Below are 18,331 nucleotides of genomic sequence, written 5' to 3'. Positions count from 1 at the left end.
TCTGTATATTTACTAAAAAAAAAAAAAAAAAAAAAAATAGGACCTTTTCAGAAAGGTGTCCTCTTTAACACACCTGCCAGCGAGCTTATTGCCATGGCCGCCCTCCTCCCTGCTCCCTTCTCCACCGTGAAGGCACCTCCTTTGCCCAGCGAGGAGCTCCGGATCCGTCCGCTGGCCTCAGACCCGCCCGCACGGCCCATTCCCCACCGGCTGAGGCGGGAGCCGCCTGTCCCTCTACTGCCTCCCCCAGTCTGTGCTGAGGGGTTTGGGGTCTCCCCGTCTGCCCCCCACCCCGTCTTTCCCTCTTCCATCGTCTGGCACACGTCGCCCCATCCTGCAGGAGCACCGAGGGCTCTGGAGGCCCTTCTTGGTCGTTCTGTGACCCGTCTCGGCACAGCTCCTGGCGTGCCCGGGGCACCTCTGTCGCAGTGCGGGCCACACAGCGTGCGCTCCGAACAGCCCCGCCGCCACCCGCCATCGGGGAGACGCTGGTCCTCACTCACCTCTCGGGCTCTGCTCTGAGTTCGCAGCACGCGTCCCGCCCCAACTTCCCTCAGGCTTCACAGAGCAGGACTCCCAGGCGCTGGTCCCTCTGCTGGGCTGCACCCGTGGCCACGGCCTGTCGCGTGTTCTGTGTCCTCCTCGCAACCAGCATGCTTCCCTCCCTGCGAGTGGCCAGGCTGCCGGGGGACAGCGGGGCCGGGGAGGCCTGGAGACTGGATGGCGAGACAGCCCACAGGCGGGAACAAGCACGGGACACACCTGGTGACTTCTCCCGAAAAACCCCAAACCCCAGTCCACCTGGAGGTGGCCCTTGCTGGCTGTCACGGTGTCCGCGTCACCCCCTCTCCCCGCCATCCTGGAGTTCTGCCTGGGTGTCTACTGCTTGCCCGTGTGCCTTGAAGAAGACGACGCGGTCCCAGCCTACGGGTCACCTCAGACCTGCGGCCACAGGCGGACGTAGAGATGATGGGACCTGTGGCCCAGCCGGGGCTCTGTTGAGAAGCCTCGCAGGGAGCCCTCCGCTCCCCTGGGGACCGAGCCATCCTGCAGACAGCAGGGCCTGACGGACAGGCCCTAGGGCTTCCTTGGTGTCTGCCCTCCTGCATGGCTGCTTCCTCTCCACCGTCAGCTGGAGAGCAGCTTCGCGTGGCCCACGGTATGAGCAGCCCTGAGTGACACTGCTTTACGTGTTAACAACTAACTCAGTCCTCAGCTGCAGGCTGGACTCTCCCAGTTCACAACCTCTGACCCAGTTCAACCCCTTCTTTTTTTAAAAAGATTTATTTTTGGCTGCATTGGGTCTTAATTGCTGTGCACAGGCTTTCTCTCTCTAGTTGTGGAGAGCGGAGGCTATTCTTCGTTGTGGTGCGTGGGCTTCTTATTGCGGTGGCTTCTCTTGTTGCGGAGCACGGGCTCTAGGTGCGCGGGCTTCAGCAGTTGTGGCTCGCGGGCTCTAGAGCGCAGGTTCAGCAGTTGTGGTGCAAGGCTCAGTAGTTGTGGCTCGCAGGCTCTAGAGCGCAGGCTCAGTAGTTGTGGCGCATGGGCTTAGTTGCTCCGCAGCACGTGGGATCTTCCCGGACGAGGGCTCAAACCCGTGTCCCCTGAATTGGCAGGTGGATTCTTAACCATTGCGCCACCAGGGAAGCCCAGCCCCTTTATTCTTAAATGGGGAACTGAAGCCCAGACGGGGAAAGCCAACTGCCCTGGTCATGGGGCTCTTTTCTGAAACCAAGGTGCCCACTCGGAGAGGCGGGGGGTAGAGGTAGCACCCACTCAGTGCAGCTCTTAAGGTCGGCACACGAGCTTTGAAATCAAAGTGTGTGGGTTTGAGGGCTTGGTTTCTCAATAGCTATTTAAAGCCCAGTCATCGGATTACTTAAAAGCTGCTGCCACTAAGGCAGAGAGCACGTGATGACCCCCAGCCCCTGGGTACTGAGAAGATGGCAGGCATCTGATCTCTTGAGATGGGACGTCCCAGGGCAGCTGGGTCCACCTCACTGGGTTCAGGAACGTTCTCTGGTGGGTGGCTCCCAGGCATACCCTAGGTATCCTGGTATTTAAACAAAACTCTACGTGTAACTGACAGTATTCTGATGGTTGTGTGTGTGTAAAAACTACATATAAAAGTGTTAGGCTGCTTTACCAGCTCCCACGAACGTACTTTTCTCCAGTGTTACCAGCTGGTGTAAACGGTTTAGGAAAGATGAATGACCAGCCCAGTTGGGCGTAAGGACCTCTGAGATGACGAAATTCCAGGGCTGTGTCTCCAGCCCTCAGGGGGTCCTGGAAGGGCCTCATCGTGGTACCTGCTTCTTGACCATCACCTTCTGGATCAGGTTTCTAAATGGACTCTCGTTCTCTCTTGGGTGATCTATACCTGACTGACTGATATGGCAGCCACCCACTGTGTGACTAGATTAAAATACAAATTTAAAATTAAAACCCCAGTTCCTGACAGTTGCACTCTCCACTTTTCAAGTGCTCAGCAGCCCCTGTGTCCAGTGGCCACTCTGCTGGGCCCCCCAGTTCTGGAACGCTTCTGCCTGATCCATAATCTCTCTGGGTTTGTTTACTGGCGCACAGAGGACTGGATGCTGCGTCTGCTGCCTCTGCAAGAGGCCACGACGACTCGGTGGCCTATTAAGAACAGGCCTTTTCACCTGCTCTCCAGGGGCTCTCTTTGGGGCAGAGCCGGTCCTTCTGTCTGCCCTCCTGTGCTCTTGGACTCCCGCTCTGACTTGGTAGTGATGGAACGCGGTAGCTTGTCTAACGGACAGGTTGTAGGCAGCGGAGGCATCTGAGGGTGTACACCACTGACAGCTGCAGCTTCTTCTTTGGCACTTTGCAGAGGATACTGAAACATTACTTCAGAAGATGAAGTGATAGAAATGGAATACGAATCAGTCATTATACCTCACGATGTGTCTGTGAATGCCCTGTACTTACTTTTGGGTTATTACCGTCTTCAGCCCAAGATTAGATGCACGTTTACAGATATGGAAAATTGAACATCCAGAAGAGTCAGGGTGACTGGGTGGGAGGCCCTGAAATGACGGCTGGCAGTGCCTTGTTCAGGAAGTGCACGAACCTTGTGGCCTTTGATGATTTTTTTTTTTTTTTTCCGGTACGCGGGCCTCTCACTGTTGTGGCCTCTCCCGTTGCGGAGCACAGGCTCCGGACGCACAGGCTCAGCGGCCATGGCTCACGGGCTTAGTTGTTCCGCGGCATGTGGGATCTTCCCGGACCAGGGCACGAACCCGTGTCTCCTGCATTGGCAGGCGGATTCTCAACCACTGCGCCACCAGGGAAGCCCCAACCTTTGATGATTTTTAAAAGCCAATTAATATTTTCCTGTGGCCTTTATTAATTGGCATTTTCCATCATTCTCCAGATCAGAACAACATAGTAACCGACTGGTACCTCTTAAACAGCACACAGATGACGGTGGTACTTGTCTCATCAACAGAGTTCTGACGGAGGGACCCCTGTATGCTGCTGGTCTGTGAGGATGAGAAGGGTGCGGAGGTGCTGTTCATGGGCTCACAGGCTTCCCGCCACAGGCCTGCAGCTCATCACAGCCCAGGCAGCAGTGCTGGGGCTTGTTAGAAGCATAAATACTTCTAAGGTGACATGAGAAAATGCTATGATCCCACCATGAGGGTGGGTGCTGGGGAGGGAGGGAGGGGAAAATATCTATATATCTAAATATATCAATATTTATCTATATCTCAAAGGAAATATAATGAAATGTTAACAGTAGTTATCCCAGAAGTGAGATTATAAATAGAATTTTCTTTTTAATACTTGTTCTATGTTTTCCAAATTTTCTACCAAAACAAAAATTCTCTGGATTATTTTTATGAGCAGAAAGTGTTATTTTTAGAAGTAGTATTTAAAATGAGGTGTAATGATTAGATGTTTTAATTTTTACAAAGAGACCCTGACCAAACTTGGACTTTGCTGTTTAGCCAAAACCTGTAGCTTTGACCGCCAGGCAGATTTAAAAGGAAACCTCATTTCAGCATATGTTTAATGTACCCAGCAAATGGCAACATTTGAGGTGAAAAAATACTAAAACATACTTTTGTTTACTTAAAGCATGGGATGGATAAATATTAATTTAAGAGTTCATCCTTGTTTCTGTCTCAAGAGTGGGATAATTTATCAGTTTGATTATTTGCAAAGTAGAATTTTAGATAAAAATTTTACCATAAAGCCATTCCTTAATATAGTAGTCAAATCATAAAATATATAAATACCTCCATGAAAGACAACTTTTATCTGTTTTTTAATCAAGTGGGAAGGGGGTGGTTTCTCAAATGGTAGGTACTTTAACAAACCGTGAGTAACTTCGTCTTTAATTAATACAATCATACTATGGGACGCTGATTATTTTTAATTATTCAGAACCTCCAAAATAAATATTTATATTTTTCTAGTAGTTAAATGTGTAAGAATGTTTTTTCTTTCTAATGCTGGCATGTTAAAGATCTAATGTAAGTGCTCGTTATATAAATTATCCAAAAATAAAAAAGGCTCCAAAATATGTAAACATGAGTAAACCAGACCTGCTCCCAGAGCTGAGACGGAACAGCGCTCTCTCCCGCGTAGGTACCAGCAGTTAGTCACTAGCTCTGTCATTTCTTCCCCTTAAGTACTGACAACTCCTGTTGCCCCATCCCCAGCACTGGATGGGGCTCCTACCGTCCCCTCCCTGGATGACCGAATGCCGCCCGGAAGGATGGGGAAGGACGCAGCACAGCCCAGGCGCCCGGCTCGGGGAGCGTCACCCCTGGCCTGCCCATCCCGCCGCTTCTCTGCCGGTGCCCCGACCGCACCCAGCCTCGCAGACCCGACGACACCGTCTGAAGGCTTTGGGTTTCATCAGAGCTCTTCCTTCAGGACTCGGCTCAAATGCTTGCCTCCAAGAAGCCACTTCTGACGCTTCCCAGGAGCCTGAGCCAGGGCCCTCCCCGCCTCCTGTCACCCTGCACCTTTTCCGCAGCCCCAATAAACACTGCTCACTGGACTCAGTTCCGGGGTTGATTCCTACTTGTTTCCCTGGAGCCTCGCCCAGGGTCTGGACCGTAATAAGCTGTCAACAAATGTTCCGTGGATGAGTTCCAGTGCGACCCGCAGATCCCCTCTACAAAGTGTACCTTCACGTGCCATGTGATTGTGTTTAAAAAAGTTTTGTTGGTCACAGTAGTCTGACGCCATAGAAACGTTTGTTGTCAGCGTTATAAATGTGACCTCACTGTAACTATCGACTCTATACCTGTTCCCTTTTACTGCAAGGTTTCACTTATGATTAAGAAAAGCGTTCGTCAACATTCATTATTCTGACATTTGCAAAATCAACGGCAACTAATAGCCACTGGAATCACAGAAGGAGGGTGTTTTCATTACATATTTAGAGCTTTTAAATATTCTTATATGAAATAAAAATAATATGAAAGACTGAAAAAGGCCTTCCAGCCTGCAAGACAGAAATAGGGGGCCTATCATCAAAAAAAATCTATAAACAACAAATGCTGGAGAGGGTGTGGAGAAAAGGGAACCCTCTTGCACTGTTGGTGGGAATGTAAATTGATACAGCCACTATGGAGAACAGTATGGAGGTTCCTTAAAAAACTAAAAATAAAGCTACCATACGACCCAGCAATCCCACTACTGGGCCTATACCTTGAGAAAACCATAATTCAAAAAGAGTCACGTACCACAATGTTCATTGCAGCTCTATTTACAATAGCCAGGTCATGGAAGCAACCTCAGTGTCCATAGACAGATGAATGGATAAAGAAGGTGTGGCACATATATACAATGGAATATTACTCAGCCATAAAGAAATGAAACAGTTATTTGTAGTGAGGTGGATGGACCTAGAATCTGTCATACAGCGTAAAGTCAGAAAGAGAAAAACAAATACCGTATGCTAACACATATATATGGAATCTTAAAAAAAAAAAAAAAAAAGGTTTTGAAGAACCTAGGGGCAGGACAGGAATAAAGACGCAGAGGTAGAAAATGGACTTAAGGACATGGGGAGGGGGAAGGGTAAGCTGGGACGAAGCCAGAGAGTGGCAGGGACATACATACACTGCCAAATGTAAAACAGCTAGTGGGAAGCAGCCGCATAGCACAGGGAGATCAGCTCTGTGCTTTGTGACCGCCTAGAGGGGTGGGATAGGGAGGGTGGGAGGGAGGGAGACACAAGAGGGAGGGGATATGGGGATATATGTGTACGTATAGCTGATTCACTTTGTATATAGCAGCAACTAACACAACATTGTAAAGCAATTATACTCCAATAAAGATGTTTAAAAAAAAAGAAATAGGGGGCCTGACCAGAGTGTCAGGGCAATGCTGGCCTCACAGAATGAGTTAGGAATTCTCTCCTCTCCACTTTTAAGGAAAGTCTGAGTAGGACTGGTATTAGTCCTTCTTTAGACGTTTGATAGAATTCACCAGTGAAGCCATTGGGTTTGGGGCTTTGTCGGGAGACCGTAAGTTACCAGTTCAGTGCGGAGGGGCTTCGGGTGTGGAGCTCTGCCTGGAGGTGGTCCCAGAACCTCGCAGACCGGGATCCCCAGGGTGTGAGCTGAGGACCCCTGCACCTGGTCCGGGGGCCAGGGCAGCGGCTTCCACGAGGGCCTGCCACGGAGGAGACGGCCCCCGGACAGCCAGGCCACCCTGGGCCTCGGGAGAAAGTAGTGTGCTGGAAGCTCTGCTGCTCAGCAAGTGGGAAGGGATAGAAAGGTGGGTGCTGTGTGCGGTGCTACTCCCTAGCTGGTCTCCGTGCTTTTCAAGACAGCCTCCTGATACTGACAGTCTGTTATGATCCAGCCAACAGAGAGGTTTAAAAATAAAGTTAGAGCTCATTTAAACTGCCAAATGCTTAATCATGAATATCATTACTGACTCTATTGAGATCTAAAACCAGGATTTTTCAATCCATCCATCCAGTGTGGTAAGAAGTGCACCAATGCTTTCTTCATTGAGCTTTATCCACGTGGTAAAAATACTGAAAATTAAAACATGTTATTTTCTAAAATCGGTGCTGTTAGCTAAAGTGTGTTTTCATTTATAATTCCAGTGCTAGCTAAGATCTGGGGGCAAGATTCTTTTACCCTAAAGGGCACTATACAGGCAGACCTCATTTGATTGCATTTCACTTGATTGTGCTTCACAGATGCTGCTTTTTTTTTTTTCTTCCAAATTGAAGGTCGTGGCAAGGCTGTCGGCATCATTTTTCCAACAGCATTTGCTCACTTCGTGTCTGCATCACATTTTGGTAATTCTTGCAATATCTCCAGCCTTTCATTATTATTGCAGTCACAGGGGTCTGTGATCAGTGGTCTTTGGTGTCACTACTACGACTCACGGAAGGCTCCGATGATGGTTAGCATTTTTTATCAATAAAGTATTTTTAGACTGAGGTATGTGCATGGCTTTTTTAGACATAATGCGATTACACACTCAACAGACTACAGTATCGTGTAAACGTAACTTTTATATGCACTGGGAAACCAAAAAGTTCCTGTGACTTGCGTTATCGAGATGGTCTGGAACCAAACCTGCAACATCTCTGAGGCCTGTGCAACCTGCATCCCTGGAGCCGGGCTGTCATTATCAATGGCTGCTGACATCACGAAAGGAAACAAGCACACACGTGTACCCACCACCACCGCTGATGAAATGCTCTACCAAACAAAACAGGCAAAATAACAAAACAACAACAGACTCTGATCAAAGCGGGAAATATAGGACCCAGGGGAACTCAGTAACGGACACCACGTGGATGCAACCAGCAAAAATCCAGACTGGGGACACCCTCCAGGACCAGTAACCTGGGTTTTCTACAGAGAGATTACAAGGAAAAAGAGACAGGGGAGACCTCTAGATATGGAAAGACTCATCACGAGACTGAACCACCAGTTACAATGTAGGGAGCTGGCCTGGGTCCAGATTCGAACAACTATACTGTCAAGAAATGTTTAATGAGACAATCAGATATTTGAAGTGACCAGGTGATGACATTCAGGAATTACTGTCAATTTTAAAAGATATGATAATTGGCATTGTGGTCATGTGAGAAAAAAAAGGATCTTTAATATGTTTACAGATGAAATATGATGTCTGTCGTTAGCTTCAAATTGATCTCAGAGTGGGTGGGGGAGAGATGAAACAAGATTTATAAATGAATTGTTAAAGCTAACCTGGGGGACCAGGTCATTAGATTATTCTGTCCATTTTTATGTGTGTTTGAATTTTTCCATAAGAAAAAGTTGAAAATCAAAACCAGGAGAAGGCACTACAGACGGACAGGTCACACCTGAACAATGTGCTTCATGTGCCTGGATTCTGAGTTTTATGACATGCAAATTGTAGAGTTTTATTTTCCCCCCAGCAAAAGGAATTGTTACGCTTTCAGAAATGCCTTAAGATCATTTCCAAAGAGTCTGAATGTTGTTTTAAAATATACTGGGGTCTTTAATAAAATAGCATTTCCCACGTGCCCTTCCCAAGCGGTTTGTCCAACTCTGACATCTACTGCTAACAAAGTGGAAAAGCTCCATTTTCTCCTGAAAATAATTTTTGGAGCTGGTTGGGGTAATTTGCAAACATCGTGCAGTATGCTTATCTAAGAGGAGAAGCCAAAGGCACTTCTGAATGAGATTTCGGAACAGTGCACTTCCTGGACCAAAACACGTGAGGGGCCGGCACGGTCCCCGACACCTGCGCTCGCACTGCGGCACAGGCCCATCGCTGGGAGCGCTCGTATCTGCTGTAACCGACCCCGCCCCCGCCCCGCTCAGAGCTGAACAGAGGCCCCCACTAGGGGCGACAACGCGGCTCCGTGGGGAGACACCCCCCGTGGGAGGCACGGCGTCTGTGCGCCCCACAGGAAGGAGCGCAGCGACGACGAAGGATAACGGAAGACAAGCATAAACAGTGGTCCCGGCTCACCGCACCGACTGCTCGCATCCCACCCCGCTCCGGAGCGCGCTCACGCCTCACTCTGCAAAACACCTCCGGCACAGTTCTCTTCTTTCGAACTTGTTCAGCACCACCCTGCCCGCCCCGTCCACAGGCGATCTGTCCTTGGGCACTGACAGACGTCCCCCAACACGGCCCTGAGTCTGTCCTCCCAGCTGCACCCAGGCCCCGGCCCTCGGCCCTCCCTTCGGCACAGTGGACGCGCATCCCTGCGCCGGCCACGCGGCCGGCAACTCCCCGTGTGCTCTTCTTCCTTCTCAGCCATCCCCTTTCCTCCATCCTTTCCCCCTTCTCACTGTATAATCCACACTGAAAGTAACATTAAAAAAAAGACGAGAACCCCCTCTGGAGGCTCCGCCACCCTGGAACCCTCGCCTCCCCCCCTGCTCCCTGAGGGTGCCGAGTCCACCCCCCTCAGGACTTTTAAACTTCCTGCTCCTTCTGTCTGGGAAGCTCCTCCCCTTGACCCCTGAGTCTCAGATGTCACCCCCCCAGAGAAGTGCTCCGCTGTGGGCTCTGTCATGTGCCGCCCAGATCCCCTTCAGGACTGGGACTGATTCTGGCTGCGGGGAGATGGCCCTCGGCTGGCAGCGCTCCTCGGGAATCGCTCTGGCTAAGACCCCGGCCCCTAGATGCTGCCCCAAATCCTGGCAGCTCCAAGGGCCATCCCAGCCCGGAGGTCTTGGCGGAGGCAGTGGAGGCACCGGGCCAGTCTCTCCCTTCCGTCCTTCCATACGGGGCCCGGGCGGCTCTCATCGGCACCCGCACTCGCTCTCAGAGTCAGCTTCCCAGAACACCCAACCTCTGATCTCCATCCAAGACGTCACCTGATCCCTCATCACCTCACCTTGCTTCATTCCTCCATGTAGCTTCTAGCATTGATATTTGTGTTTATTTCTCATCTTCTGCTGCTTATCACTAGAACCTAAGTTCCAGCAGAGGCAGGGGCTGGTCTTGTTTATCTTTGCGTCTCTAGAGCCCACAGCGGGGCCTGGCCCAGAAGACAGAGTTGTCAAAGGAACAGATGAAGTGACTCACAGCCTCTGTGCCTCTTATCGGCTTGTTCAGGATGACAGATAACGTATACACAGGGTTTACACAGCACACTTTCTGAAGGTGTAATGATCAGATCACTATGTTCAACCATAAGTCTTCCTTCAGAAAACAACATGGAAACTGAAGAAAATGCAGAAAAAGGTCATTACAGGTCTAAAGGACTGCAGCCATGACCCAAAGCAAGGAGAGCTTAAAACCTGATACAGTCTGGCCAACAATGGACCTACTGTGTGTAAACTGTCATTTACAGATAAACTAAAAACAAAAGGGGGACTGAAGTGAAGGAGGTCGCAAGGCCGTGTGGCAGGGGAATCTGTAGGCCCCAGGAGGAAGCCTCCACCACCCCTGAGCGTCATCACCTTCCTGTGTGGAGGGAAAAGCAGCCCGCATCACCAGAGCCTGCTGTTCAGGACCGGGGTACACTGGGCCTTACTCACAGGAGACGCGGTTTCCGGTTTGGACACTGGTGCTTTAAAGGTAGAAGCGTTTTGGGAAACACCTCCTTTCTTTCCTGCAGCCGCCCCCGCGGACGGACATTCTAAGTAATCCGGTGGGGGGATGGCGACGCTGCTTCTCTCGGACAAGTTCATCGTGCTCACGCTCCGTCCTGGTGCCGAGCTAGCGAACAAGAACCAGAGGACACGAGTGAGATGAGATCTGGCCCCCGCACCCGACATCCGGAACTATGCTGGATTAATAATCCAATACTGTGAGGGAGGAGATTACCACACACACACACACACACACACAATCTGACACTGCAGTGTTTCTGCTGACTTATAAATGTACACTCGAAAGACATCCTTTAAAAGACATGACAGAAGAAAAGGAGAGGAAAACTGACTCAATTAGGGGCTGGCTCTTCATTCAAGGAGTTCAATAAGAAAATACAGCAAACGCCTTAAGCAAAAGCATCGAGCACTTCGGACTAAAAAGTCTCAGAATTTTAACATCCTAAAAATACTTAGTTTCATTCCTTGGCCACTGGCAGCTGAGCTATTCTGCAAGGGATGGAGACACACAGATGGCTTGGCGCAAGTTTAATGGAAGGACTTGCGGGGGCATCAGGTGCGGCGTCCGTGGTCCGCCGGGGACAGCGGGATGGGTCAGGACGGTTGCTCTGATGTGGGAAACACTGTGGCCAAGGTGGTTTGTGGTCAAGACGATGCCACGTTCAGTTTGGACATGTTTCTGAGGACCCACGCCACATACAAACATTCACGTCTTGGCTGGGAGAGACCTGCCTGGGTTCGTCTAGTCTTGGGTCCACCACTTCCAGCTCCTTGAGCAAGTTATTACACCCTTCCGTGCCTCTGTTTTCTCGATTTTCAAGCGGGGAGCTACCTCACAAGGTTGTATGACGATTAAATGACCTGGTCAGTGTAAGGCACTTCAGACAGTTCCTAAGCGACGATGATAATGATCACTATCTGGGTGGGTTGCAGAGTGAGGGGGCGGCGTTGGCAGAGGTGCTGAGTGAAGCCCGAGGATGTAATTCGAGCTTAGGGGGCAGATTCGGCGGCCTAGGAAGCACCGAAAAGGAAAAAAGGACTGAGGGCAGATCCTGAGGACACCTGTGTCTAAGCACAGGGCAGAGGAGAGATCTGAAAGGGTACTGAAGACGGATGGCTGGTGAGGTGGAGGGAAAATAAAGAGTGCAAGGGCAAGAGAACATTCCAGAAAAAGTGTTCATCAGCGTTAAAGGTGCCGAGTAAGACCAAGACAGAGCACACGGGCCTTGGATTCAGCTGCGGTGGGCGGTGGGGAGAGTGCTTCTGAGGCTGAAGGGGGGTTCTGGGGCGCATCTCTTTCCAGCAGATGGTCAGTGAAGCGCGTGGGCAACAGAAGTCAGGAAGGAAACAATCACGGAGCACCAACTGCCCGCAACCCCCCACTACTCCACAGCATCTGCGGCTTCCCCGTGGGCTCTGCTACACATCCAGAGTAATTCCGACACGCCTGAGAACACGAGGTCGAGGTGCGTTTTCTGCCCCTGGGCCATCTGAGCCACAGGCAGTCCTACCTTGGCCCGGGCACGCTCACAGTCTCCTCGTTTTCCTCCAGCAACTTTGTGTATGACGATGGGAACCAACCCCTCCTGCATGTGAAGAGTGGGGAGAAGAAGAGCTTGCTGGGATGCTCACAGCAGACAGGCAACCGTGCACACGCCCAGGAACGCTCAGTGACAGCTCAGGGGCCGGCCAGGCCACTGGTACCACAGTCCCTCATAGGTACCTTATATACAGCATTACTTTTATTTGGATTCCCTTTTTGTCTTTTGTTTCCATACTGGTTTTACTTAATACCTGAATAATCTACACAGAAACTTGATTTAACCTACTTCCTGTAAAGCTTATGCATGTACAGCTGAAATGATGACACTGGCATTTAAACTAGTCATGTGCTAAATCTTAACAGTATATCTTGAGAAATCTGAAGTCACGTGAAAGAAAACATTTAAAACTACTTTCGGAAGTGACTCCTATGTATGCAGCAAATTCATCTATCTACGCACACACATACAGAAGACAGCTTGGGAATGACTGGGAATAGAGTAACTGCGGTTAACTGTAGCTCTCACTAAACTATGAACGTAACTGTGGTGAAAATGCTACTCTGCCCACAAGGAAGACCCGCTATGAGGAGACGGCAGCCCTCTGGCGTGGGACCGCTGGGCCCTGTGCGGAGGCCCCTCCCGAGACCTACACTTTGGTGCCCTCGTGCTCTCCGTACAGCCAGCCGTCCTTCTCCTCGGAGACGAGCAGCGTGATGACATCTCCCTGCGCGAAGCTAAGTAAGGTCTGGTTAGCGCCGGCCGTGTGCGGAAAGATGGTTTTCACTTTCTGCTTTTTTACCCTGTTCAGTCCGGTGGCAACAGAAACCGATCGCTGTAAACTGGGGTCATCTGAAGAACCTGTCAAAAGTGAACCGAGCAGTGATGGCTTTTCAAGAAAGGATGATCAGGCAAGTTCAAAGGAGCCGACCCCAGGAAACCACCCGCCCCCATCTCTCCAGCACACTCATTCCACTGAGACACCAATCGGATTATATTTCCACACCTCCACCCATGCCTGGATGGACAGGGACAGCAAGGGACAGCAGCAGAGCCATGGCCCGAGGCCTCTCAGAGGAGGATCCCTGTGGCTAAAGGCTCTTTTCCAGACCTAGAGGATAAAGTAGTGTAGCCAACCTTCGTCTGCACTGATTCAATCAGGACGGCTCTTAAAGAGGCAAAGTGCTCCACCACCAAGTGGCCCACTGCTTTCCTTGCCCGCTCCCCCAGAACAAATCACAGAAGCGCTGTGAGGCACCAACGCAGACCGAACTGTCCAAGGCCTGTGCCACAAAAGAGAGAGAGACTGGAAGTGCAGACGTTCTTGCTGCCATGGCTGCTCACCCGGAGTGTGGCAGGGACATGGTGAGGACGAGTCACGTGTGCTGACCCCTCCCCCTAGGTGCCGTGGCAGAGGCAGGAACCAGATGGAACCAGGGGCGAGCGGCCTGGCCCCACGGCCTAACGCTGCACTATGTCACGTCTCAGCTCAACGCAGGCTGATCTCTACCAGCACTACCCCCAACGCCCCAAAATTGGAGTGGAAAAATTTTTTTCCAGATTTTTTTCCACTCAAATTTTGCTAGCCCACTATTTACTATAAAATAATGCAAAATCTCTTTCTGCATCATTCTCGCAAATTCTTAATAAGTACACTGTAAACTCTGCTATCTCTTCAACGTCCGCATAGTCTAATTGCCTCGGCTGTATTGAATGCAGTGATTTTCATTTAGCTTTTACCAATAAGAACCAAAGAATCATTTGAATGATCGGGCTGCACATAGCACTGTATATGGTAACTTTCTGTATAGTTCTTCAAAGGCACATGGCTACAGAGTATGATCTTTCCAGCTGACCTTCGGAAAGTCCCATCTCTACCCCGAGAGCTGCACGTGGACAGCCATGGGCTCTCGTGAGCAGCACACCGTGTGACTGCCACGACTTCACACCCAAGGGGCCCGTGAGTCACCCCCACAGAGACGGGTCTGGTGCCACAACAGTCTCGAGGCTCTGGGTGCCAAAGACTCTGTGTAGGCAGAGTGGAGCCTAACCAAAGCCACCTGAAATGCCTGCAAACAATAACTGGTCCCAGTTTACTGAAATAGAGTCAACTGGGTTAAGAAATGTAAGCAGTTAGAACCTAAGCCCCCAGAAAGCATGAAGTGTTCTGTTAGAGATGATGAAAACACTGGTTATAATCCAAACGAAGCCTACTGGTAAGACTGATAACCATTAATTTGTCATGTGAATTTCTACAGTTTGTTTCATTGAAAAAAAAGAAATTTTAGTCCAATTGCCACAAATACGTAACACAGTGCGAGGCTCTGTAAGTTATATCCCATTTCTTTTAAAATATAACACCTTTCAATAGGATGTTCACTCTATGTAAACATCAATCTGTATATAGAATTAGCATGTGTCAAAGCAACGTGTCTTATGGTTTTAGAATAAACCTAGACCCCATCAGAAGGTGTGAGTTCCTCCAAGCCAGTGTGGACAGGGTGCTACCATATATGTGTATTTACCTCTATCTCAATGCACACTCATCCTAAATATTTAAAAAATTTTAGAGCTTCCCTGGTGGCGCAGTGGTTGAGAGTCCGCCTGCCGATGCAGGGGACGCGGGTTCATGCCCCGGTCCGGGAGGGTCCCACGTGCCGCGGAGCGGCTGGGCCCGTGAGCCGTGGCCACTGAGCCTGCGCGTCCGGATCCTGTGCTCCGCAACGGGAGGGGCCACAACAGTGAGAGGCCCACGTACCGCAAAAAAAAAAAAATTTTAAATGTACTTTAAAAGAAATCCAACTAAGTATCTTACCTGTTGAATTATTTTTTCTTTCTGAATTCTGTGCGACTGTGGCTGGGTTATTAAACATATCAATCAAAGGGCTGGTTGATGCTCTGGCTGAAGGAGCCGAGGGGATCTTCGGTGAATATTTAGAAAAGGTGTCATAATCTCGCCCAACCTGTGAAAAATTCCTTATTAATTTAACATTAGTATAACACAGCAATGGCATTAGACAGATCCCCAGGACTATTTTGCATTACATGCTTTAAATTCCAATTTTTCCCCCAAATTTTTGTAGGGCAATGCCCCTTTTTGAATTATTTCAAGAACACATCCTTTTTTCCATTTTTGTCTTTTTCTTTTTAAAGCAGTTACTCCCCATTTTCCCCACCCCTTGAAAAGCACTCATCTCCTTCCTGTCTTTATGGATTTTTAGGCTCCCTTTTAAGTGCTGCTTGGCTAAAGGCATCTACATTTAAAATTATTTTTCCACAGAATTTTGAGTACATTACTCCATTACTTTCTAACATCTTGTTTTCCAGTATCGGTGGGATTCTCTTTTCTTTGTGAGTAATCCATTTTTGCCCTCCCTGAAAGTTTTCAGAATCCCCTCTTTATCGCTGGTGTTCTGCCGTCTATTGAGGTTCTGGTCTGTTCCATCCAGCCAGGATCACCCTGCCTGCTGTGTTAAAGGCCAGGCTACTGCAGTCATCTCTGCCGGACCTCGGTTAGGGCAGGGTGGGGGTAGAAGTGGTGGGAAACACCAGTGTGTACCCACGGGCTAGCCGCGGCCTAAGAGAGGGAGAGGGTCGATGTCTGGTGTCTGCGCTGCTGGAAGGATGAAGTCGCCATTTACTGGATGGGAAAGACTGAGGAGGAGCGGGGTTAGAGTGAGACAGCCTCAGGTGTGTGGTTCTGGACACGCTAGGTGGGAAGATCCCCACTAGACACGAGGGTAGTGAGGCCCCAGGCGGCAGCTGGACGTACCTCCCACGTTTCAACCCAGCTAACATTATGTTTATCCTCTTTGATTTTTTTTTTTTAAATCCTGTGTTTGCACTGTATTTTGGGAGAGTTCTTTGGCTTAATTTCCCAAGCTGATTCATTCTGCTAAGGAGCCCAGCTGATGTTTTGGGTTGTTTTTGGAGGGGACAAGGGGGAAATGAAAACCTTTAATTTTAGAAAAATTTTGAACAGGTACAAAAGTAGAGAAAACAGCACAATAAATCTCCATGTACCCAACACTAGGCTTTAACAATTAACAATCCATGGCCATTCTCATTTCCTGTATGCCCCATCCATCTTCCCCCACAACTGGATTATTTTGAAGCAAATCTCAGACATACCATTTTAACTATAAGTAATATAGTTTTAAATTTCCAGGTCAGCCGGCTCTTCTCTGTGGTTGTAATAGCCTTTCGTCTCTTTTCTCCTCTGCCCTGTTGGCTCTGTTGCCCCTTTTACCTGTCATTCCAGTTTTTACTTTGGTGCGTCTTTTTATGACACTGGTTTCCCCCACCTGTTCAGTGACCGCCGATTGTCTGTCCATCTTTGTACTGGGTGGCGGTCCCCATTCTTTTTACTGTACACGACAGTCTGTGTTTTCCCTGTGCTCCTGGTCGCATGCAATGTGGGGAGGAGGCAAGACACACCCCCAGGAGTGAGCCCCACCCTTCAGTCTACACATGCCGTTTCAGTTCCCAGACGAAAGCCCGGGCTGCCTGTGGTTTAGCACAGCTGGGACAAGCGGAGGGACCAAGCAGCCTGGAAGGTCTGAACCAGCTCCCCAGCCGACAACACACAGGACACCCCAGCTTCTTCCCCGCTTCTTGGATCCACTGGCTCTGAACTGATGGCTCCACCCTCTGCAGGAACCTTGTCCTGCACATCTTCCCTGGGGCTGAGATGTCCTTCTATTTTCATTCACCACACGCTGACCTTGCCTTTCTCGCTCTGGAGACTCCTTCAGCGTTTCTGGTCCACTGACAGCACCTGCTCTTTATTTTCCCATGCGGTTATGGATCTATTAGGCAGGTTGATGGCTGGTCATTAATATCTTTGCTGTCATTTCAGAGGGCTTTACATGGACAGGGAGGGTGGACTGACTCATGTGTTCAAACTACCTGCTGGACTCCAATCTCCACACGTTTGTGAAAAAAATAATAAAGCCCACCTTCAAAGAACAGTGAACTACGATGCTTGAAGTCATTACCTGGAATACTGGGGTGATTAGTTTTTTCCTCAGGTGCCTTATGTAGTGATGTATGGCACCAGAGTTTTGCTAATCTGTGTTCTAAGACACTTTACGCTTCCTTCAATGGGAATAAACTAATAAAGTTGGAATCATTACAATTAAAAACAGAATCAGTAAAAATCTCCAAAACAAAGATTACAGTGCTAACACAGTGTGAAACATTTTCACATCTAGTTTCAAATCTGAAGGTAAGGGGATAAAAGAAAAGGCAGGGCCTAGAAGTAGTACAGGAGGACCCGTGATTTCCACTAACAAAGAAGGCCTTGGTCTGTTGTGCAAATTTGGCTGAAATCTTATTAGCAGACATACAACCGAAACCTTGAGGAGACAACCAGCTCTTACCATGCTGCTTCTCTCGATCATGGGTGAGGGCAGAGGTGTCCCAGACACTGGGGTGGAGATTGGGGTCTTCATTTCCTCGATCATGTTCATGACTTTCTCTGGTACTTTGGTGGCGTCACCACATGTTTCTTGCCACTTAGGCAGTTTGGAATCGATCAACTCTGCAGACTATAAATTCAAAAGAAAGAAAACCAAAGACAACTGTGTACTGTTGGAAGGACTGACACAAATTACAAGTACTACTAATGTATTCCTGGCTGACCACTGCAAGTGCGGGAGCTATGAGTTAAAGTCAGTGAGGAGCTTAAGCACCTATGGGTATCTGCTGTGTCTTATTTGCTGAGGAGGTAGGCTCCTGTTCTAAAGGAATTTACCGTCTCCCTCAGGGTGAATACAGAGGTCAAGGCTAATACAAGGATTGTACGTGACTCAGAAGAAGTTCAAAAACTAAAAGGGAAGGCGGGGCAATCCGTCTTAATCCTCATGTTTCCCCGCAGCCCCAGAACTGCCAGTCCCCGCCGGCTTCCTCCCACGAGAAGCGCCTCTGACCCAGTGACACGACCAGGAGTGGACTCTGCGTGTGTGTGTACACTCGTGTGCACTGAATGCTGTCCTAAGTACTTCATCCTTGTTAATTCACTGCATCTGGCCCACAATCCTAAAGTAGGTACCATTCTCATCCCCATTTCACAGATGAGGAAACGGAGAACTTTGAGAGGCTAAGCAACTGGTTAACACAGCCTTCCGTGGTAGATGCAGGACCCTGAGGTTTCAACTACTGGGACCTCGGGGAAACCGGACTGGCGTGTTAGAGGAGTGAATCAGACTTGCCCTGAGA

General features: G+C 49.4%; 2 protein-coding genes across 7 annotated transcripts in view; one reads left to right on the top strand and one right to left on the bottom strand.

Moving 5' to 3' along the window:
- Nucleotides 1-3,628, top strand: part of BRI3 (brain protein I3) — a 32,132-nt gene extending 28,504 nt beyond the window's left edge. The window contains exon 8 of the mRNA XM_067012319.1: nucleotides 3,395-3,628. Coding sequence (XP_066868420.1) covers nucleotides 3,395-3,409 — 15 coding nt within the window. The 3' untranslated portion in view covers nucleotides 3,410-3,628. The remainder of the gene's footprint in view (nucleotides 1-3,394) is intronic.
- BAIAP2L1 (BAR/IMD domain containing adaptor protein 2 like 1) overlaps nucleotides 1-18,331 on the bottom strand; it is a 106,509-nt gene that overhangs the window by 4,683 nt on the left and 83,495 nt on the right. For all 6 annotated transcript variants that reach the window (XM_067012318.1, XM_067012316.1, XM_067012317.1 and 3 more), the window contains exons 8-12: nucleotides 17,494-17,661; nucleotides 14,928-15,075; nucleotides 12,766-12,973; nucleotides 12,083-12,157; nucleotides 10,497-10,677 (exon numbers count right to left, since the gene is read on the bottom strand). In XM_067012318.1, the coding sequence (XP_066868419.1) occupies nucleotides 10,497-10,677; nucleotides 12,083-12,157; nucleotides 12,766-12,973; nucleotides 14,928-15,075; nucleotides 17,494-17,661 (780 nt within the window). The remainder of the gene's footprint in view (nucleotides 1-10,496; nucleotides 10,678-12,082; nucleotides 12,158-12,765; nucleotides 12,974-14,927; nucleotides 15,076-17,493; nucleotides 17,662-18,331) is intronic.

This window comes from Kogia breviceps, chromosome 14, assembly GCF_026419965.1.
Source record: "Kogia breviceps isolate mKogBre1 chromosome 14, mKogBre1 haplotype 1, whole genome shotgun sequence".
In the NCBI taxonomy this organism is placed as follows: Eukaryota; Metazoa; Chordata; class Mammalia; order Artiodactyla; family Physeteridae; genus Kogia; species Kogia breviceps.
Note: the sequence above shows the minus strand (reverse complement) of the source record. Positions and strands in the feature narration are given on the sequence as shown.